The following is a 24,846-nucleotide window of genomic DNA, read 5'->3' on the forward strand; positions in this document are numbered from 1 at the left end:
ATCATTTCTCTGCCTGTATGGTCCTCTCGGTTTTCGTTTGCTCGTTCGTCTCTTTTCGTTTGTTTTTCCATTTTTCGTTCCTTTCTTTTTCTTTTTTCTTTTTCTTTTTTTTTTTTTTTTTTTTTTTTTTTTTTTTTTTTTTTTTTTTTTTTTTTTTTTTTTTTTTTTTTCTTTTTTTTTTTTTTTTTTTTTTTTTTTTTTTTTTTTTTTGTTTAGTTAAAAGATAAGTTTTTAACTACTCACGCTAAAGCTATAACTACGAAGTCGAGCCAATTCCATGCATCTCTAAGATAGGTAAAAGGCTGCAGAATGAAACCCCTCGCCATCACCTTAACGGCGGACTCAAATGTGTAGATGCCCGTAAATATCACTCTGAAAACAACAAACACACCACTCAGCTTTTAAATGCGATTTCCTTTTTCTTTGGCGCGCGCGCCCACACACACACGAGTCTTTGCTAAACTAAGCGATAGCATCCGATCGCTATCTATCGGCGTCTAATTGATTACAGATCGCCGTAGACAAGTCAGCTATCGTCGAGCAGGACCCGAGCGAACAATTTCTTTCTTCGATCCAACGAACGAAACGTTCACACAAAGCAGATGTTTCGTTCGATACGGTTTCTCTATTTCTTTTATTTCCTCTTTTCTACTTTGTTCTTTTCCTTTTGTACTTAGATCGCGGATATTTATACAAATTTATAGTTTCGTGAACGAAACTTAAACAGAGATTTATTTTTATTTATTGGGAGAAAAATGATTTTTCTATTAATCATAAAAGAATTTCACTATAGAGTCACATTTTTCTTAAAAAGTACACGCTTCTGCTAAGAAGGCACGATGTACTAACATTTGGGGGCAATTTTATAGAAAATATGTTAATTAATAATTGCACAAACATCCGCAGTCTAATTGCATTGTAGTTTTATTGCTCGCACAGGTCGCGCACGTCTCTAAGCTACTTCTAGAGAGACTAGAACAAAACTTACCAACGGTTATACATATTTATCACAGTGTCTACTCATATATTTAGAGCTATAACACGTAGAACATTGCTTGAAATATCTAGATAGACTTTGAGCAACGTGTACTCGCCGTAAGCTTTCGATGACTCGTAGTTAAAATCTGATTAAACGAATATCTTATTTATCGAGTCAAAAAAAAAAAAAAGAGAAAGAAAAGAAGAAAAAATTTTAGGAATAAAGAGTTGTAAAAAGAAATGCTTCGGAAGGAGTAAAACAGGATTGTACGAGATTTAAATCGACTCATCTCCGGCTTAGGCTCGTAAGCACGCTAAGCTACTTTGATTCACAGTCACTGCAGAGCAAGCGTAAATATATAATTGTCTGATAAAGTTAACAAAAATGTAAGTAAAAAATTGATTGTAATTTCCGACACTTCCGACACTTGCGTCATTTAATTACTTTATACGAGTTTAATTGTGAAATTATTTAAACAGTTTCAACGCTTAAAGATTTGAAGTTACAATAAGATTGTTACAATAAAATACAGAACTCCTGTTCCTACAGCTTTTACTGATTCACTTCCATCCATTCAAGAATCATACAAAATCGAAGACTTGGAATATTCAAATCAGCGCACGAATGTCGATCTTCTTTAATAAATAACATAACTTCAAGATGCAATACTCCGAAATAGTAGAGCTCAGTGACCGGTCAGTTAATCGGTAGTTGACAGAAGGAATTTCAATTTCCACGAAGAGATCAGTTTTTAATTCTTGCTACTAGAAACAGGTACATATTAATCGCCACGAATAAGCAACTTTTAATCTTGAAAGATTACAAAGAAAAATTTTAAACTTCCGATTCTTGAAGCTTGCCAGGTAAAGTTTGAAACTTTTAATTTCTGAAACATACGATAAAGTTTCGAAACTGACGGCTTTTTAAGTTTGCAAAGAGGAAGCTGAAAACCTTAGATCCCTTAAATTCGTAAAGAAAAATATAAAACATTCGATTTATGAAATTTACATAGAAAAATTTGGAACTTTCAAAGTCGAATACGATAAACAATAATTTTTGTCGCCCGCAAAGAGAAGACGAAGTAGAGACTTTCACAAAGACCGATACTCGTGCACATGTTGCAGCCGTTACACGCGTAAAATAAAAGACAAAAAAGGAGAACGTAGGCAAAATGTAAATTATGTTCTCGCCATTGTTTCGCTAGATCGAGGGCGAGAAAAACGAACGATACTTACTCCGTAGACTCGATGGTGGGCGTAGTGGGCATGATCATGAGTATGCAGTTAACCAATATTGTAGTGATAATGAAGAGGGAGAACAGTGGGTGAACCAATATGTAAATGGCCACACGTCGTATTGGGTTGAACGGGTCGAGGATCCACATCGCATCTGTCGCTGAGAACCTGAATATGTCCTTTCCCTTGCTGATGACGACGAAGGTCTGGTCGGAAAGATAACAAAACAAAGGATATTACAATAGGAAAATAGCAAAAATAATAGACCCATTAGCGATCGTTACACAGTGCACACAACTATAAAAATTGTTTTCATTGGCCTACGCAAAGAGTTGCTGTTCTTAGTTAACATCTCTTATCTAGCGTTGTTTCTTATTTTTAAAATGCGTTGAAATTACGATTCAATCGGGAGTGATCATGATAGATACTTTAAACAGCACATTAAATCGCAAAATAGATCCTAGATTTTATGAAAAATTTCCTTCGTCAAACACAAAATTCTTCCTGTTCTAAATATGATTTTAACAAACAATATTCCGCATAAGGAACATTCAACTTTAACATTAGAGAAGAAACACGTAATTATTAGAAAACGGTCCAGAACGTTCTTACAAAATAACTAAAACCCTGCATGCAATACATAGAAGATAATATCCGATAAGGACATCTCTCGTTCGTAAAATTGATACGATCCTATCTTTTCCGCTTTCGTAATAAAATATCGATACCCTTTGGTTATGATAGAAGCTATCGATATCCTCGAGAGGTGTGGAGGCCAACTCGGGTGGAAATTCGTTGTGCAGTCGGACCGGAATCGGTGCTCCTTGCTCGAGCATCTGATCCGGCTGAGGACCCTCGTCCTCGTCCTCGTCGTCATACCGAACCTGCGAACGAAACACATCTAAACACCACTATCTCTCTCATACGACTCGTCTTGCTTGTCGTCTTGCATCGAATCATCATTGCCATAATCTTTTCTTTCCTATAGACGTGCTAGAAATTATATACAGATAAAAGAAAATAAATAATTGCACCCCCGCTACTTATTATTATTTGCACGAGGATATAGATTTATATCGAAAAAAAAAGAGAAAAAAATGATATTAACGAGATATCATCGAAGGTGATTAATGAAATAAATATTTCCAAAATATACATATATATAGAGAGAGTTTAACTGTACGAAATGTACAACTTGATATAGTGTTTATGTATATTTATGCAAAGATTAGAAACAGAGAATTGTATTGTGATTATTTATTTATCTATTGGAAATATTCATTTTGTATATATACTTGTCCGCTATGTGTGCACCGGTGTTATTCATAACCCGCTTCTAGATCAGCTCTACGCGTTCCTAATCGTTCCACGGCTTATTATGCATCGCAAAAGAACGTCCCGAGCTTCGTTTGGCAGGCGTTTCTGGATCAAAGTTACCGCCATTTCTTAGATGCTGATCCGAGGATGAAACCAACTCCGTGAAATCCGTCGCATGTTGCACCTTTCATTACCGCATTAACGTCATTGATTATTGGCAGAGGCAATTTTTAATACGTTCGAGTATTAGAATAGAACAATGTGTTCAATATGAATCAGAAAATGTCTTTACATGGAAATGAAATAATTAGAATGTATTATATGATTTTATAATCATACAATAATACAATCTAGGAGAATTAAGAGAATTCAAAACCATTACGATTACTTAATTTCCGTCCTAATCATTGTCTTAATTGTTTAATATAAATCTCTATGCTGTACAGGTAAGATAGGAACGTTTTACGAAACAAAATAATTCATACAATATAGAACATAAATTAGCCAATTAATCCGCTAAATAAAATCTTAGTCGAAAAGAGATAATTTTGATTAAAAATTCCAATTTGTCCGATGAAGTTGACATTAGCCGTCATTAACTCGAAGTGTCAAACGCTTTATATCCAGTGTCATCGGTCTCCAACGTATTAAATATTCTCTGCGATATTAATTAAATAATCGTCACGTACTTCTCGAAGTTCGATAATGTTACTCGAACGTACACGTACCAATTTCCGGCTGAAATTTTAAACAACCACCGCGCAGCTTACAAAGTTTGCTCTGTGATACTCCAAGTTATACAAAAAATATCCCTTTCAATTTAAAATATGAAATAATTATAAGGAAGTACGTAGCAAGTTTCATTATGGTACACGTTCGAAAGTATAAAATATTCATGGTACTCGCCACGAATATTACGGAGATGGTTTTCGTTTTTGCACGTACTACGTGTATTTTACCGATAGTGCGACGCTGCCCCACATTTCTCCCCCCTCTTCTTCTCCTTTCTTTCTTTTTTTTTCTCTCTCCTACTTTGGAAGCATCGGGAACATCTATTCCGCGTCTAGTCTGAAAAGCAGCTATGGCAACTAGTCGTATAGAAGGCGGCTATATGTACATGTTATATATACATATACGTGTGTACAGTACGAAATTGGTGCTAAAAGCGGGTCGTGAACATACGAACCTGAGTAAGGTCCACGTGATCTGCTCGTTTCCGCTCTCTGTGCGCGAATTTTCTGCCGAGCGATTATTAGAAATTCGAAGTATGCCCACCTGCCTTTAACGTTGGTTCTTTTCTTTTCTCGTTTCATTAACACTAGAACCCCGGGAATTTCATAGATACTCGTTGAACGCCACTTTGATCGTGTACGATTTTCTTCGTTTTATACTTCATCCTTTGTTTCTTTCTTTTTTTCTTTTAACATTACTAAATACTTCTTAATTACTCTATGGAGGAATTATCAATCGTGTTAATAAGATACACAGACAGATTGAAATAAAATGAAGGGTTTAAGAGAACATGAACATTCTCTTCAATTTATGTTCTACCATACTTCGTACACATTTAAATTCACGTACGATCAATTTTTGATTCCTTAAAAGAAAAGTACAGATATGCAACTGGGTAACTTTGTATGTAGAGTATTCGAAATTTTATATATTTTTAAATATATGTAAAAGATCATCAGAGAGTTCTATGAATAAGGATACTAAAATAACGAAGAAGAAGACATCAAAATGACTGCGTTTAGGGTTTTAGTGTTAACTAGCAGCGCGTGAAACCTTCGGCTGGCGATAATAATTAGCACCACGAAGAAACAAATGTGAAAAATGTATATTCACCACCAGTGTAATCCTTTTCTACGTATCGACGTTTTGATACTGAACGGTGTTCCGCGAAGACATTTTAATCTTTAAACGTATCGATCAAACGAAACATTTATACAAAGCCAAAGAATAAAGATTCTTTCGATGTCAGTGGTCTGCTGAAAATTTTGTGCCACGGCTTTTGTAACAATCGATTGAAAATTAATTAGATCGTGACCTAATCTAGCTGGATTATCTGGAAAGCATTTTATAAAAATTCCAATAGATAATAGTATCCTCTGAAGCTATTATAGATGCACATACACGAACCTACTACTAATAACCAACTATATACTAAGGTCGTTAAATATATATGTATAAAGATCTACCTAAATCTAATTTACACAAGCGAGAAGTGTCTGTTGATGAATATTCAAGCTGAACTTCACGGCCAGAGCAGAATACACGGTGCAGCAAAACACGTTCCTCATTGATCTTCTTTTCTTTTTTCCTTTCTTTTTTCTTTCTTCTGTTTTCTTTCCTCTTGCTTTGTTGTTCGAGAAGTTGAATGGAAACATGGCGAGTTGCTTTGAGAATACCCATTAAGGACCACGTGATAAAATAACGTGTACAAGTAATTTACACATTGTTTTATCAAGATATTAGAGATTCTTTAGAGAAACATATATTGGACAAATTAGATACACAACGGAAAATGTTCATTATTTAAAGAAACAATAATTTATTATAGTGTCGTAAGTTAAAATTTCCATGATTTAGCGAAATACTGATTTATCGTGGCACTATAAATTGAAGTAGTTCTATAAAGATTCGTTGAACTTCATGAAATTGTATAATCTACGTAAATCTAAATAGGTATAGAATAACGAACGATATCCTTGGAATTCCTTTTCATAACCATAATGTTAAAGAACAGGAATTAATAACGTAAATTTACTGGAAAAAAATCCCAAAGGAAGCGTTTCGTCGACGTTGGCCCTTAATAGATTAAAAATCGATCTTTCACGACCTCTGAAACCTGCACATACTGAAAACAATACGACGCTACCTTCAATGAAACGTTTCTAAAATCTCAATCATACTCGATTATTTCGATTTCAATTCCATTGTTATCTTCTGTTTCTTGTATCAATTCTAACCGCGACAATTAATCAACTTCTCGAACCACTTCGACGAATACTCATCTTTGTAACAAAGAACAAAAACGAGGATAGAGGAAAGAAAAATCGGGAGAAAGAATTTCGTTCAATGAACGATCACGAGATTTATCTTTTGAACGTTTCCGCCAAAAGTTTCAATCATCTCGAAAATCAAACATATCGGAGACACGATATTTTGACTTTCTCTGTATGCAGGAATCGGAAAAATTCCGCGGATGAAAATCGCCCGCGATCGATGTTCTTCGATAGGAGAGAGCATCGTCTCGCCTGATGACTGTATTGCGACGTATCAACGATAAATCAATACGATTCGAGGAGAACGGCCACGACACTACGATTATCTGCGAATTCGCTTGCACACGCTTATGCTGCTACTATCGAAGCGCGCAATTTAATGAATAAAAAAAAGAATTATATACAAAGAATGTCAGCTCCAAGCATTGCGGATATACGGCATACGATCTATAGAAGCGTTTCCAGGCGACTGCGAGCTCTAAACCAGACGTACAGCACTTGACGAGAAAAACAAGTCGGACTCTGCGAGCTTCTCGCGTTCACGTTCTTCATTCTTCGAATGTCGTGTCCGCGACGGATTTTCCTGAATATATTCGTCTTTAATGATGTATCGTGCTTGCTTCATTACTGAAAATACACGTTACAAACTGGAGCTACAGTGAATTCTTTTTACTTCGTTTATTTTTTCCATTTAGATGTAGAATAGAATTGAAACTTATTTTTTAGTTGATGTTATTGAATTTTGACGAAGTTCGTTTTTAATCGTACATCGGAGTACTTTATCGTTAAATTCGTAGATTTTCACACGAAGAGGCGAAATTTCGAATTTGATGCCGTTTTTCTATTTAAATTGTTTAGCGAGTTTGTAACCTTTAATTACCGAATTTTTATGAGTTTTGCTTGTCTTTAATAACGTAGGAGATTACCTTATTATATCTAAAATATTATATTTGTTTCTATATTATTTGCAATTAGATAGTATAAAAGATGTTACTATATAGAATTTAGTAATTAATCTTTTAATCTTTTAATTAATCTTTGTCTCAATATCGATCCCTTTTCATTTCTTTCAACTTTTCATTCCGCAAATAGTTCCCTACGAGCGCTTAATAACCGCGACTCGTCCAACTTGTCACGTCAAGTACCGTGTATAATTATGCGTAGTTCTTAGCAAAAAGCCCGTTCGAAATGCGTGTGTACAGAATCGTGCCACCAAACGAACGCGAACAACTCGTTATGATCACGTTCGACCGGTGTATTCGCTGAAATATCATGGAAATCTCCATATTTATCTGACCCAGTGAACGAAACTTTTATTCTCGACGTTCTCTTTCTATTAAAAACACGTAACGAACGTTCTTAAACTCAAATATCGTCGATGTCAAAGATCGAGCAATTTTTGAGCAGACTGTGACAGAATCGAAGCACAGGCAGAGCTCGTTTCGTTTTTGTTGCAAGACGTTGCGAGCACAACTCGCGAAATAGCGTGTGTCATAGCAGTACACAAGAAGCGCGTTGTTTCTTTGATAAATGGTGTGTCCAGCGTGATACGACTTATGTATGATACATGTATATATACATATGAGTGTGATACGTGTTCCTCTGTGACCACGATGTAGCCTCGACAGAGATCCATCTCGACTAATTGATATATGGTATTTGTCTAGCAACAACGATCTTTAATTGCATAACAATGCAACAAGCGATCATAGGTTCGCAAATCGATACGTTTTGACAAGAAAAAAGCCGTGTACGTGTGAGGACGTTGCGGTGAAAGTGATTTCTTGAATGATTTTTGGAAATTACTAGATATATTGATAAACAAACAAGAATTTTAAAGTGATACAAATGATAAATTTTTTAAGTAAGGATTTTTCTCGATGTAAACGAGAAGGATTATATCTTATAAAGACGTAAGAAGATTAATATGTACTACTTGAAACTTATAGAAATTATTTAATTATTTAATATTAAGAAATAGACGGTGGAACAATACGTAACATTATTAGAGAGTAAATTCATACAGAATATGAATTTATATAAACATTTGTATAAACATATCCGCGGTGTAATCATTATACACACAGACATAGAAATGGGATCTAAGCCGAGATTTGCTTTACCCGCTAAGTATGTATTATATATTTTCGTGTATTATATACATTTTGTACAATATTATTGTATTTCTTACGAATGCACAAACTCATGAAAATCACTTCCATCGCAACACAAATTACTACGTACCAGCACGAAAGACCAAACAAATGAACTCGACGATACTTCCAAAAAAAGCTGACGCTTCTCAAAGATGAGATTAAATCGATACAAGTGTCGATACGAAATAAGCGAGAATTGTAGTCTAAATGAGGCACAGCTGGAAAGCTATCCCGTGTTATTAATTAGAAAACTCCAGTCAACGACTTGTCAGGAATAATCTGGTGAATATATCGACACGTGGCAACGAAACAAACGCAAGGGAATCGATGTACACCGTGGCACTGGTGAAAATTAGGTGTCTCGGTGGGTGGACGTTGCGCACCATCGGGCAAGTGAGTGACAGAAGTGTGTGTGGCCAATCGAATGGTCGTTTCGACCAATGCAAAGTAGAAATTGTGTAATGTCGCGGTGTGTTGTTCGTTCACGTATAAATAGAATGCGTTTTGTGGGCCACGTGTGTATATAGGGTGAGGTCAAAGCTATGTACAAACTGACAGCAGACGATTCTACGTGCAATAATAGATTCAAAATGTAGAACATTTTTTGGCAGAAGTTTAGTTTTTTTTAGGAAACTCGTACTGGAAACTCGTTGTTACGTATTCGTAGATATATACGTTCATAGTATAGTGCTAACGTATGGTTTTACATGACTTTTACGTGTTATTAAATGCAGAAGAGTGCAAAGGAAAATTTCATCAGCGATACATTATTTCGTCGATTGAGTGTTCTATAAATAAGTTTCGATATAACATTTAAACAAATGGGCCTTTTTCTAATTTGCTTACGTGTTCCAATTCAACCTCTAAAAATATTAAACTCGTCCATTTATTGTCGTGATTTGCAATAGTTGCCGAGCTATTGATACAAACACGTTATCTATATATTAAAGATCAAAGCAATTTTCGCTTCTTCAGTGTGGAAAATCTCTAATAAAAGGAAACACGTGTGAAATATTTTTCAAAAAACTATGCTATTCCAAATTCCCATTAAAATAACGATAATTGTTAACTGTATAAATGCATGAATTTTCAAAATTGCTTTCCTCCAAATCTAAATGTCCAAAAAAAAAAATGTTGGTCCCCACTTTTGATTTAATTTTGTACAAAGAATCATCTTTTGCACAATATTTCCAACTTCACCTTATATACAATATATGTGTGTATGTACACTAATCGTAGCCATGATCATGAGGTGTATAGAAAGTTGGAACAAAAAGAGAATACTTGTATAGGTGTGTACGTGCATGTGTTTGTTGGTGTGTGGTGTATGTGTGTGCAGTTATTACTTAGCGTGACGTAACGTCTTACTTCTTTTTTCTTTTTCTTCCGTCCAAAACCTCCCTGAAATTGGAGAAACGGAGAAACAGTCGTTACACACAGAGAAAAAACACAGAATACGGATGTAGAGAGTTACAGTGACGGGGAACTAGGGTTGGGATAAGAAAGAAGATACAAAAATACTATAAAAAAATACTAAATCTCGCTAATACACGATTATCGGAAGGAATAATAGTTAACTATACAGTTAATAGATATTATACGTAAATGTAGAGGACTGGGACTGAATCATAAAGCTGGGATTGATTGAGAAATATAATAGAAAGTGAGAATACGAAACAGAAATTACACTACCGTTCATAAGCATCTGGACAATTTAGCGCGCTCCTTATACTAATACAAAATTTGATTGAATTTTATCAAATTTTGTCTAAATTAATTAGAAATTTCTTAACGATTAAAAGCAGTATTTGTTAATCTTTTAATGGAATTGATAGACCATAGATTCAAACCGTCCATAGAATAATCTAGCAATAGTATAATTGTTTTCTAACAAGATACGTAATTAATTAATGTGTGTGTCAATTTTAAATATCTTTTATATATGTATACCTCTATAAAAGAAAATACTTTCTATAAATATTCCTAAAAAATCTTAATGTAATTCATAATTAGAGAATTAAATAACTTGACTATAAGGAGTTTCTCATTTTGTTACTGCAAATTAACTTTCAAAAATCTATATTATACTATTGGATGGTAATTGTAATTCTTCTCTTCCTTAATTAAATAACTGAGCGGCATTCTATCATCATAAATAAATATCCAATACTTACAAACAGTAGTGTGCATACATATTAATATAAAGACAGATATATGTATATAAATTTCATATGCGGAGTTATATTCGTTGAAATCTATACATATATCATATATATATATATATATATATATATATATATCTGATCATACATATATATACGATACGAAGGATATTCAAGCGAGAGGATCGCGGGATCAGGCAAGCTAGGTGAGAAAGGAGGATGTAGAGATCGAAGCGTACCAATTGATACCATCTCGCTTCTCTCTTTCCCTCTCTAGTCTTACACTACGGGGTTATATAAAAGAGATAGTGAAAAGAAGTTCTGTTAATTAATCGGGAAGATCGAATTTCACACTCTTAACTATGTAGGTCTCAAATCGAGAAATACGATCTATATTTTATTTGAAATATGAAGAATATATAAGAATATTTTCTAGTTAATTATAAACGAACACATTCGTGTAAATATACGAATTATTGTAATTAGAGCTATGGTAAGCGTGTGTGAACATTTTCAAGGTCTTTCCGATCGTATAACAGACTCCAAATAAGTTTTAAGAAACTTTTTCTAGCAAAACATTTTCTACGAAAATTCTTCAAAACACTTAATCACCCTTTTTTTGTTTCACGTAGTGGCGATAAAGTTATTATAATACTACGAGAAATTGAATTAACATCGAGGATGTTTCACTAATCCTGTTACGGAATTTTTTCCTCTAATGTATTCATAATATCAGTGTTTACCTTTCTTTTCTCTTTTTCGTTTTCTAATAGAAGAAAAATAAAAAAGATTTTTGGTAATAGAATAAAGGGTAATAGAACGTAAGGATACTTAGTAAAATTTCTTGCAAAAATGTTAACGATAACGCACGTATACGAAGCTAGGCAAGATACAGATAGATATTATTGACCCACACTACTAGAATGTAGCGGAGAGAGCGTGGAGCAATGCAAGGGGAAGCAGACCGTCTATAGCCAGACGCGCTTATAAGAACGTCATGACTAGAAATACATCTTCCTGTAATTTTCTATACGTGCGATATTTTAAGATTTCTTTCTAATAAAAGTAATTACAATATTAACATAATCTTTAAACATTATAAAAGCAAATGAAGAAAAAAATCAATAATAAACATAAAATGCCTGTGTCTCTGATTAACAATATAAGGAGATGAATAAAAATTCTCAGTTAATTATTGTTCCACGCAATAAATTTCTAAGACTAAATTAAAACGCATTTGGAATTATGTATAAATGAGTATCTTTTTCGAAATAAATAACGTTCAAACCAGATTGAACGAAGAAGCAAGTTTAACTGATATTTCTAGTTAATCGTAGTACCTCTAATTGACGAATCATTAAATCGAAAAGTAATTTAACTAACATTTCCTATACCTGTAAAACTGGTAAAAGGATTAAAGTGTCTTTAATTTGAAAAATACATTTAACTGATACATTCGTTAAACAAATCAATTTCTGGATCAAGAAGACATTTGAATAAAACTCGGCAAACAAATAAAATCTGTTGAAAAGGGAAGAGAATTAACACCGATACGATAAGTACATTGATGAAAAGATCTCGTTCCATAATGAACTTACCAGTGAAAGACGCAGCACAATTAATATTATCTATATACGGTGGCTACGTAAGTATACGGTTAAGGGGCGGGAAATACTACAATACAGCGAAGAGCATAGAGGGAGAGAGAGAACTACGACACAGCGATATTTATATGTATATGTACGTATAGAAACAGGCACAGATAAGTGACACTGCAGACATCGAGCTCGTACGCGAACATATCTTTGGTAACACAGAGAACAATACATTAGTCGACGACAGTCTTGTTTAATATATATATTATATATATATAGATTATATATTACATACATATATATTATATATATAGACGTATATAGACAGATACAGACAAAAGTCGTCGATAGGATAGGCATGTATTTTCACTACGTTCAGCAGTAAATCAAGCAAACAATCAACGCGACGGGTAGCGACAATCGGTTGTTCACAAGAGGATTAGGTAGAAACACCGCAGCTTGACGTATAATTATATATGTATATATATAATATAGGTAGATAGAGATATGGTTTTGTGAACATGAAGAAACAGATCTCACAAAATACGGCACTGCAGCTATGCAAAATAAAGGTACGTCCAAAAAAAAAAAAGAAAAAAAAGTACAGAAAAAGACGAACAATAATTGTAAACGTCCATCGAGCCTCACGGACAACACCGTGATTAATTAACATATTTAAGATCGATTAATATTTCATCATTGAAAAATCGTTGACCAGCCCGTGAGTATAAAATTTGTTACGCAAATAAAATTATTAAAAACGTTACCGTCTGATTACTTTTCATTTTTGTGACATTCTTTGTTACTTTCAACGCTCGTTCTGATGATCGTTTTGAATTTAATTCTTTTAATTCTTTTTCTATGAAGAGATATCAATCGGTTCTTAAGTAAACAAACGTGATTACTGGTGAAGAAAATCATTAGTAACGCACTTAACAGCGATGCTTGTACGTTCGAGGTCTCGCTATAGAGATCTGTAAAGTAGAACAACCTGTGTATCGATGTTAATAAGCACGTTACGTAGAACGGTCGTATGTGTCTTCTTGGAACTCGTCTAACTGGAAACGCGAATCACCGAATATAACGCGGTCGTTCTTTTTCTCTCAATCGGATTTTCATCATCCTACGCTATATCCAGAGATTTATCGTTCACGTAACAGTGTCAATGGTCACGTATTTTTGGCCATGTACGTGGATAGCACGTAAAAGGACATGTGGTTTTATGGGAGATTGAGTTGGATGCTAAGAACGATTGCTCGAATAATCGACGAAAATAATTCACGTCCATTAAAATAACAGTCGAAAAATTCTCGTTAAATCGTATGAATCATACAAACTCCTCCAGTTCTATGTAAATCAGACAAGCTGTTGCAACACGAAATTTCTGCGAACTATTAAGTATTAAATTTCTCTGAAATTTCTGCTTCTACCAAAGAATACAGATCCCATTAATGAATCATACTATCTCATATTCAACTGTAGGAGTCAATAAATCATTCGAATTTCTCAATAGAAAAAAAGAAGGTGAATAAAGAAGTATCATGGATGAGAAACGCTCGTGAAACATGTTCGTCGATTAAATCGCCAAAAATGGAAATAGAACTGAAACTTAAGAATAGTATAGATTGTTTCATAATTAAAAATGTAAAATATATTGAAAAAAAGACAAAAAAAAATGAAAGAATCCTAGTTTCCAGCCAGCAACGGTCCTTTCGAATCGATGCTCGCGACTCTACATATATAGAGTAGGCTGAAGGGAACACGGCCGCGTTCTTACCTCGCCTTCCGCTCTCTTCTTCTCGAGCTCCTTCTGCTTGGCATGTTCCTCGGCGATGCGAGCCTCGATCGCTGCCAGGGACTCCCGCGTGAACGGACGGAACAAACTTCTTTCTTCCTCTGATACAGAGTCAGAATCTTCGGACATTGTCTAAGCTGCACACAGCTGAGCCACCTTCCTGGACACGACAATTGTTGCTTTTTAATTATGTAACTGTCAATTATCGTCCTTTGACATTAATAATTCTGGCATTAAATAATTTCACATTAAAGATATTGCTATTTTGATATCAATTATTACGGTATGTCAGATAATGTTCCGAATTCGTTATTAAAAATACTGTTCATCTATATTGGTGTATTGAGGATATTTATTTCTAAAGTTAGACAATGTGTTTAACTTGATATTAGAGATATTTGTTTTTTGATATTAATCATTCTAAGTGTGTAAGATAATGTTCTTCATTCTGGCCTATTAAGCAATTTTCTTAATTTGATCATTAAGGATATTATTCCTCGATGTTAATCATCCTAACGCGTTAAATAACATCCTTAATTTGATACTAAGAGTATTGCACGTTTTTTGATACTAATAACATTAGTGTTAGATAATATCGTTTTTAATTTTTAGGTTTTAATATTCGTGTTTTTGTTCATTGTTCTTTGATATTCAATTTCTATCAAATGTTTCAGGGATGCGAAAGGAAATATAATTAATATAATTATCATTAAATCGGGATTCAAATTATCCCCGTGTTTCCAACGGTAATTAGCCTAAAACTTATCTCTTGCGTAATTATTTTCATCTAGGAAAATGAATAAATCGGTATATTTTCTTGCGAAAAGGATTGCATTTTAGTAACCAATATTTCACCTATTACAACGAGAAAAGAGTTCTCAAAGTTTTAAAATATCTATAATTGACCTTAAATTTAGTTATCGAAGAGATGTCGATAAATTTTTTTCTCTCCCTTTGAGTTCTATTATGGCCGACGCTAATAGTTCAACCAATCTAATAATTCTATTTTTATTCATTTCTATTGACCATAATTGACCATAGATTGTACCGCTGTAATTATAAATTGATAATAACAAATTACTAAGTAAGTGGAAAAACCAATAATGGAAAGTGTTTGTAGGCATTTCTTTAAAGTGGATGGATATTCGCGAAGCCAGGGTTATACACGACTCTAAAGAAATTGTAGGCTGAACTTATTTCTATAATGGGATGGCACACTTCGAGACCCTCTTACCCAGGTCTATGTCTCAGACCACTTAGTAATAAACTTCACGATGCTACGATATCATAGAATTTCGTGTTAAATTGTCTCAAATGCGAGGAATTGAGAGTATATATGTAAGTATGCTCTTTTAAAACTTAAAACGCTTCAAACTTTGGATTTATATTCAATCCTTGCTCTCTTTTACTGAAATTATCCATAATTATCCATGAAACTGGAATTATCCGCTCTTATACCTCTAAGAAATCTTTATTAACCATCAAACTACCAACTATATATGTTATCTACAATATTATTTATTATATATTATATATCGTTGATATATTATTAATATTAATTAATATATTATCTATAACATCCAAAAGTCTTCTTTCTTTATTTCAAAATTCGTATGAAATTAGAGTTTAATATGGAATCAGAAATTTTTACATTTCCTAATTAATTGGCTATTTAAATATATGAAAAAGTATTATTTATCAACGCTAGGTTACTGTGTAATTTCCAGAGAATTTTTCTTCCGTATAATTTTCTTTCTCCCTTTCAAAATTCCTGTGAAATTGGAACTTAACGTAGAATTAAAATTTTTGACAATTTCTCGAATCAGTCAACTGTACGGAAAGCTATTATTTATCAATGATAGGCATCGGTGTACGACGAAGTAGTCCAACTTTTTTCGATCCGAGGATCTGTCGCGACATTCTGATTTGTCTGGTGTACTTAAAAATTGGAGCACCGCCAACACGAGTTTTATCGCATTGAAACGAAAAGCCCCGCTGTAGAATCAGCTCCGACTGAATTATTAAACATTGTATTATTGAAAAGCCATGAACAATGTAAGACCGAGTTTAAGTCACAAGAATGAAGCACGAAAACACTAGTTGAATCTGATGAATGCTTTTGTGAATAAGGAATTAGATCGGAAATATAAGGTTGTAAATCCGTATTCAACTAACGAATGCTTCGTTTCAGTGATACAACAAGAATTTACAACGCTTTATACGTTATATTTGAGGCTTTTTGATATTATTTAAAAAATGTATTTTAATTAGATTAATTTATAAATGTAAAAATTACTAAGAGAATTAAACAAATTTTAATAAATTTCTGTGATTCGATGTAAAGTTTCATCAATTCACGTGACATCTCAGATTCGCTTTAAATGGACAATATAATTCCGTAAATAGACATACTAATATCTAGTTCCTGAGGACGCCTGTAAACGGAAATAGAAAGCTCATTAAGTATGCATGAGATTTATCGAACAGTTAACTTTCAAGCTCATTCAGTGTCCTTAAAATCGTGTTGGAACGATCAGATCATAGGAGATGACAAGATAAAGGCAATTTATTATTCTGCTTTTCAGCTATGTTTGTTTGTTTTATATAATAATAAATTCATTTCACTCAGAGGGATATATTCTACATACACGTTCAAAATATTTTAAAACAGAGACGAGAAACATTAATATCATAAGAAAATTTACTTCTTAAACTTTTTGCTTCACATTACGATCTTCGTAGTTCATAAATTATGATTTGACGAAACCAAATGTATCTATATTTCTTTTTCAATCGTATACAATCGTGTACTATAGTATTATATACCATTAACGCGTAATTACTCTTGGCTGCTATCACGTTGTCCCATTTCCATTTCTCTCTTATATTATAATGCTCCACATTTGTATAGTCAGGGCCAAAGATTTCGGTAACTCAAGGACATTAATCCAGTTTCTCCACCATCTTTTCAATTTTGGAGACACTAAAATACAGTTCTAAATACAGTTATCTACGATTTTAAATAAAACGCTAACAAAAGATGGCAGATAAAAACTCTAAAATATACACAACAGAATCCCAAAAACGTGAGCAGAAAATCGCCTCTAGCACGTGATGGGGAAGGTAACCTTGAGATTCTGAAATATCTCTCATCCTAGCTGTACCATACCTCAATATTCAACCTAGTTTGAACCAACTACCAACTACCATCGATTTCTCCTCTGAATATGTTCCTTACCAGTTTTCAAAATCTTTAGAAAAATTTTACTACTATTTTACACCATCACGAATTTTTATCCTGTTTTGACTATTTTACTTACGTTTTGTATTTTTTTCTTTTTTTAATTCGAATATGCTACATGATTAAAAAATCTTCTGTAATCATTAAAAAAAGAAATAGTAAAACAATTCATTTTATAATAATCCACAATCTGAACAAAAATTTGTTTATACATAGTTATTTAATATATATTTATCAGGACCTTTTCCTCTGTTTGAAGAGTACTAACTACCTTTCAAATTCGGAGCCCTTCTTTCTAGTAGTCTGTATATGAGTATTTATTTATTGCAATTATTATCTGATCAAAGGAATTCCTACCGATTGAATCTCATTACGTGAACGTTAACTCCTGTCATATCAGTAGAAAAAATAAATAAATTTATATGAATTCCAGTCATATAAACCATGTCCCCCAAATGCAACAAATGAATGAAGTTCGACTCATAAGATGAAGGAAAGATAAGGATTGAAAATTGTAAAGGAAGATAGTACATATCAATGAAATAGAAGAGGAAATTCTTAATAAATATGTACCAGAAAATTGATGTCTTCAAACTTATACATACAAACTAACGCTTTTTCTGGTGAAAAGATTTATAAGATTGCTGGAAGATTTCCAAACAGCATAACATAGACTAATGGCAAAAAAAATATATTAACAACCTAAAGAACGTTCAAACAGTCAATATTATTGACAATATTTAAGGTTCTCAACAAGGTGTATCAACAACATACGACATTGATCGTCGAGGGTACCGAAAATGTTAAGAACCTTAAATATTGACAATAATACTGATTCTCTGAACGCTCCTTTAAACATTACGAGCGAGACAGTCTCTCAAGCAGCGCACCAATTCCACTTCATACACTGACGAGACTGTGACGAGCTTCTTAATAGCCTATCGTTTATTTTACAAATATTGTTCGGGTTTCTGAACAAAGAGCAACGTACCACTAAAACTACGACCGATCGAAACACGAAGAAACACGAAAACAGTGAATACTCTGTAAAAAGTGAGTATACACCTTGAAGTTGCTAAATTTATTCAAAAACTCTTACACGTACTCTGCATAAATTGAAACTCGATGAAAACATATACACTGTATGTATTAATACAAACGAATAGTACAAGAACATATAACAGTACAAAATAGATCTATCGTATACAGGCAAGTTAATATTGTACTCATTTTAGTATGGTATATACTCGCTTTTAGTTCTGATTGTATATCATTTCCAATCTAACGTGCTTCAATTCCAGAAGATACTCACTTTTGATCGGTGCTAACAGTTCCTGAAGTGTAATGTGCGCGTGTCCCACGATGCGGGGGGGTAATAGAGTGGCTGCTGTGGTGGCTGCGGCTGCGGCTGACGAGGACGAGACCGATGCTGGGAACCGCGCGACTTGCCGGCTAGAGGCCGGTACGTGGGCGTCGATTCGGAATGCGTCGTGCCGTCGAACCGATTTGACGACGCCGTTACGTACGATCGGACGGATAAATGCGACTCGTGCAGCACGTCGACTGCCGATCTACCGATGCTCTTCGTTTCCCTCTTATTCTTCTCGATCGCCGTGACGCCTCTGATAATATTTTCCTTACTGCGCACACTACCGCTACTTCTAACGATGCTTCTTCTGACTTTAACGCTAATACTGCTGCTGCTGCTGCTGCTGTTGCTGCTGCTGCTGCTGCTCCTATCGTTGATGATGATGCTGCTGCTGCTGCTACCTGAATCTCGTTCCGACGAAATGGCGACGAGAAATGACGAACGCGCTGCGGCAGTGCGTGCTATGTCGGGGACCGTCCAACGCGAACCAAGATTTTTCATGTCCGACCTGCGATTCGAATGCACCACTATATTTTTCAGTTACTTCTAAAATGATTTGGTCTTTTATTGTTTCTTGCTTCGGGGAAGATGGGACGCTCTCTTGATGTTTGAATTTTTTAGAATCTTATAAGGAATTCTTGTATTTTTACAATTAATATGTAGGAATATATGATAAGAAATCGTTCAGTAGCTACGAAAAGTATTTACATACTATTGTATTTATTGTAGCAATATAATAATCAATAAAGTCCAAATATATTAAATTTCGTACCATTTAGCAGTACTCTCTTATGATTACATATTATGAAAATATGTAATAATAGAATTTGATAAGAATCGCTTTATTGGAAGATAAGAATATGTTCAAATACCTTTTGTAGTCATTGTATATGTTTCTAATAGCATAGACAATTTCGTGGTGTTTTTAGGTTTATAGAACGTACAATGTTAATTGTTAAAAGGAGTATTGTAATATAAGGTTCTTGGTTTTTAATTTTCTAATGTAGCAAAAGTCTACACAATTTTATGGTATTATATTTGTGGAAGTGTGAGATTATGCAGTGTATAATGTTATGACCGTGCTGTACCAACAGTTTTTGGGATTTTATGAGGAGATTTTTCATGAAATTTTATGGTACGTGTTTGTAAAAATATACGTAGGAAGTAATATATTTAATGTATTCTAATGTAGTCTTAAGAATTTTGAAATTTTCTAAAGAAATTTGTAATTCTCTTAGCATTGTTATATATGGTACATGTATATATAAATATTGTACTGAATAATATAGTAAAACAGTTATATTAATATTGTACCTATAGATCTTGAAACTCTCTAGGAATTTTATGATACACATTTGTTTAAATCTAAGTTTATATAGTGAATAATATCCTGAAAAAAGCTATTTTAATATTATATCTAAAACTTTCAGAATTCTATGTTGTTTAATTTTTTTTCTGCGAAAAGGCTATTCTAATATTGCAACTAACATTTCGCGTTGTCTGATGAGGAGAGTAAACTACTGTGGACTGTTGTTCACTGTTGAGTGTAAATAGATTCGTACCATCAGTGAACAGGCACAATACTTCGTTCAAAAGAATCGACCCATGTATCGTTTAAATAGTTGCACAAGAATTATTTCTTAGAATTATTGATAAGAAAGATTATATTTTTATCTCCAAGTATGTACCTCCAAATTACTTATCAAATATTTTCTTATTTTCTTTCATAGAAAACATAAGACCACATCCACATTGTTCATATACCCATTCGTGTCATACTCACGTGTGAATGAAGCGACGGGTGTGATCAATCCGTTATTCGAAATAACATAGTCTGATCTTCAAGTCGATCGATACTTATCTACAACAGAAGCAAAAATCTGCGTCAGAAACCAAAATTCAATGCACTTCTTTAATAACCACCCATAATACATCCATAGAAATTCAGCATACCCAAACTGTTACGATACATGATAAAAATTTTTATACAATTTTACAATGAACGAAAAACTTGGAAAGTAGTATATTTTCCAAAAAGAAGTAATAATAAACACAAGGGACTGTAATATCCATATTTATCTAGAGAATTTAGTTATGAATTTTCAAATCTTTATAATTACATATAGAAAGGTATTTTAATATTTGCAAGCATACAGATTTCTTACAGACAAGGTATAGTTGTTTTAACATTGGAAACAAAATTTTAATCATAGTATCGGAATTTTGTAATACATATTTTGGATTGTATACGCAATCTTATAATATTTTTAGTTACATAAGATATGTAATGTTAATTGTTAAAGAAGATATTATAATATACCAAATCCCGGATTCTTAGTTCTCTAACGTGGCAAAAATCTACATACCAAAGGTGTATGTACCAAAAGTATAATTTTATACATATATCGCAAAACATTAGGAAGAAAAATATTTTACCATTAAATCGAAACATTTGCCACAGATTTAAACAAATTAACATAAACCACGATTTCCTCGAATTGAAAATTTCATCACTCGTATCACTTTTCCTCCGAACCCCTCTAAATAACAAGAACCCCGCAAAAAATACTTCCCATGTCTAACATCCCATCAATCTATAATTCAACAAACAAAAAACTCATAAAAAATAAAGGTAGAAATAATAATAAAAAAAAAAAAGGAGAAAACATGAGAAACGAAAAACTTAAATCAGCCTCGAGGATCGTATACGTATACGCGACGTTTTCGGGCGGAATATCTTTTGGCAGCGAGCGGCCACTCGAGAGTTTTGTCGTTCGTGAAAGAGTGCGGCGTGTTCACGCATATTCACGACAACAAAAATTTACACGGAGCATGCGATATAGAGGCGGCTCGAGGAAGGGTGTCGGTGGTCTTTGACCGAGTTTCGTGCGGTCGATCATATTCCGCCGGAACTCGGTCACGCGCTTATGCATCGGTGTCGTCGTCGCGGCGCCAACGGGCGAACCCGCGCGCGCCCATACGCAAACCAGGAAAAGTAAGAGTGAACGGTTGATTGCCAGTGGAACGGGTATACGCAGGATCGGACAGCGCCGAGTAGCCGCCCGAGGAAGGACGAAGATGCCCGAGGCAATTTAAGGACGGCCACCAACTAACGATACATACCACACAGGAGAATTGCAACTTAATTCGATTACGCTAATTGCACCAGCGTGCAATTTTATTCGTTTTAATTCCAAACCGCTAAATCTGACGATTGCGAAGTTCTGAGGGAGTAGCGCGAGATTTCCTAGCGGGCATTTTTGGTTTGTAATTATAAAAAATGTTAATTAATTCTCTGCAGGCAAACGAAATGTTACGTTTGAATCCCTTTGAGTTTGAGTTTCTTTCTTTCCAGTAGAAATTATTTTTATACAAGATTGTAATATTAACTATCCGTAGGCAAGAGGAATTTTACCTTTCTTTGTGAAATGAGATCTTTTAAATGCTATAAAAAAAGCTTTGTGTTTTTTTTGAAAAATATCTTGAATATATATGATTTAAGAAAGAAATAATAGAGTAGCAACGTTGGTAGGTATGACGGAATTTTTCTCTCTTGAAGCTTGCTATAGTAAAAGTATGGCAAGTAAGAGAGTTGAAACTTCATGGTTACTTTAATACGATTGTATTAAAATATTTTACTAGCGATCGTAGTTGATAGTATATAAACTTATTAGAAATGTTCTTTTTATGCAAATGTAAGGGATTGCGGGTTATTTGGTTATTATAAAAGGGTGTCGCGCGTTTCGAAGAAGGTTAGCAACATCGATCTATATAAAAGCTCGACTAGTTATCACATATATAACGTTCAATATCATGCAAATGTTTAATCCGGATGATGGATAGTTTAATCCTCATTCGTTACTTGTTTCAATTTGACACGTTGTAATATATCTATGTATATATCTATGTAAAAGAGCAGTAGGTATAACCTCAACACAACTTGATTATTTGTTGCAAACAGTTTTATATATGAATTACGTACAGAAATTTTTTAATCTTACAATACTTTTAATAAAATTATTTGTAGAAGCTATATAGCCTTCCGTTGTTTCATTAATTGCTTTTTCATCATTTCACTTTGATACTAAAGAATTAAATTCAGTTGGAAAAATGAGAGACAGATAATAATTAATTTTTTAATGTCAACACAGAGACTTCAAAAAACCTTGGAATATCTATTATATTTGCTCGAAAATTAAAAGGTAATTGAAATATACGAAAACATTTATGGAAATATAAAGGAATATCATTCGCCTTTACACTTTATGTGAGAAAGGAAATGCAAACTACTGATTTATTAAAAATTTTAATGAAAAATACACGTAATCCAAATTCCCAATTTTTATCAAATTTTTACCATAAACGGAAATCACTCTGAGACTTCTGAATGGAAATACCTATATATCTAGATTTTCTTTTATTCAAGAGATAGAATAGATCTCATCATTAATAAATATTCTCAAGCATACGAAATTTCTTAACATCAAATACTCAAATACGTATTCATTACTTTTTTCAGAAAGATACACAATAATTATCTTCCTTAGCTTGAACAAATTTTGAAGTAAATGACTTGTATGTGAAGAAGTTGAGATACCTACATACTACGATACTGGACGTATCACGAAAAGTGCAATAAACATTATGGAAAAGAAGATACATAATCCGGCGACATGGAATGCGATGAAGCTCAATTTAATTGCTTATTGCAGCTTTTATCCTGCGGATATATGACTACAATAAAAACGGCACTCTGCCAACACGCAGGCTAGAGAGAAACGGGGTCAGGTATGTCTACGGTAAATCAGCCTTCATCGAGAAATCAACAAAAGCATTCGACGTTACAAGAGCTCCCCGTTAAAGAGTCTAAACACTCAGTTTTTTTGTGTGAGTCTGTGTATGTGTACGGAGTATGAAATTGCAAGGACGCTTCAGAAATGACAATTTATAAGAATTACCACATTAGGAATATTTATAGAGTAGATGGAAACACTACAGGATGGAGGAAAAGTCCCCATACATAAGAAAAAGTTACAAGTTTTCACCGAAAATTATAGAAGATATTCGAAAAAGCTTTAACGCCATCGTGTATATTCATCAAGGAATAAATATTTAAAATTAAACAAAAATTCTATCGACATACCATAATATAATATGATAATAAATATCTAAAATTGAGTATCTTAGTGGATATTTAAAATAAAATATCCCAAATATTTAAATATTCTAGTCTCGAATTCTATTCTTTATAAAATGTATACCATCTAGATTACTCTCCATATAAAACCATTGTTTGAACAATCGAATGTAACAGAAACGTCGTCGGAAGAAACTGTTCCAAACGGTCTTTTCAAAAGCTCGAATCGCGGATCAATAAGCGAGTCCCGATGCATATAGTGGTCCGAAACGAATGCATGATCTACTTCGAATGCTGGCATGAATCGAGCCAAACCTCGGCCATGTAAATCCCTAACCCGTGGTTTAAAAAGTCGATCGCCTGAAACTCCTTCCACATACCCCTCTTTCTTAAACCGCCATAGGCGAAACAAACTCTTGTCGTGATTGGAAGTCGAACAGAGAAAGATAATCTCTCTGTGGAACTTGTTCCATCGCACGTGAAACGATAGGTATCGTACAATTGGTGGCGACCACTGCATTCCCTGTAATTGCACGGCTGCCATCTTGATGGAGCAGCAGAGAGCACAGTGGCGCCATCGAAGAGGTACGGCGACGGGAAACCGTTCTCTCCACGTTGTGATGTGGCACAGCAGCGACCCGACGCCGACACCGATACCGACGTTGCGTGACGTCACGAACCAGGCCGGGTACGTTGCGGAAAAACGTTGTCATGACAACGAGCGCTGACGCTACCGTCGCCGCACCGTCGTTACCACCACCATCCTTGGGGGCTATTCCTCGAACCCACATCCACCAATGCCAAGGATTGAAAATGGCAAAAACACAGTCTGAAGGCTGAATAAGAATGATCTGA

The 24,846-nt window shown here is 34.0% G+C and overlaps 1 protein-coding gene across 38 annotated transcripts in view; it reads right to left on the reverse strand.

The window, feature by feature from the left end:
* Nucleotides 1-24,846, reverse strand: part of LOC122570678 (sodium channel protein para) — a 68,979-nt gene that overhangs the window by 37,231 nt on the left and 6,902 nt on the right. For 26 of the 38 annotated variants that reach the window (XM_043733315.1, XM_043733312.1, XM_043733318.1 and 23 more), the window contains exons 2-8: nucleotides 20,638-20,715; nucleotides 18,798-19,362; nucleotides 14,227-14,404; nucleotides 10,061-10,093; nucleotides 2,943-3,098; nucleotides 2,215-2,420; nucleotides 244-372 (exon numbers count right to left, since the gene is read on the reverse strand). In XM_043733315.1, coding sequence (XP_043589250.1) covers nucleotides 244-372; nucleotides 2,215-2,420; nucleotides 2,943-3,098; nucleotides 10,061-10,093; nucleotides 14,227-14,373 — 671 coding nt within the window. In that variant the 5' untranslated portion in view covers nucleotides 14,374-14,404; nucleotides 18,798-19,362; nucleotides 20,638-20,715. The remainder of the gene's footprint in view (nucleotides 1-243; nucleotides 373-2,214; nucleotides 2,421-2,942; nucleotides 3,099-10,060; nucleotides 10,094-14,226; nucleotides 14,405-18,797; nucleotides 19,363-20,637; nucleotides 20,716-24,846) is intronic. The other 12 variants (XR_006317881.1, XM_043733333.1, XM_043733336.1 and 9 more) reach the window with 1 other exon arrangement.

Source organism: Bombus pyrosoma, linkage group LG9, assembly GCF_014825855.1.
Source record: "Bombus pyrosoma isolate SC7728 linkage group LG9, ASM1482585v1, whole genome shotgun sequence".
Classification (NCBI taxonomy): Eukaryota; Metazoa; Arthropoda; class Insecta; order Hymenoptera; family Apidae; genus Bombus; species Bombus pyrosoma.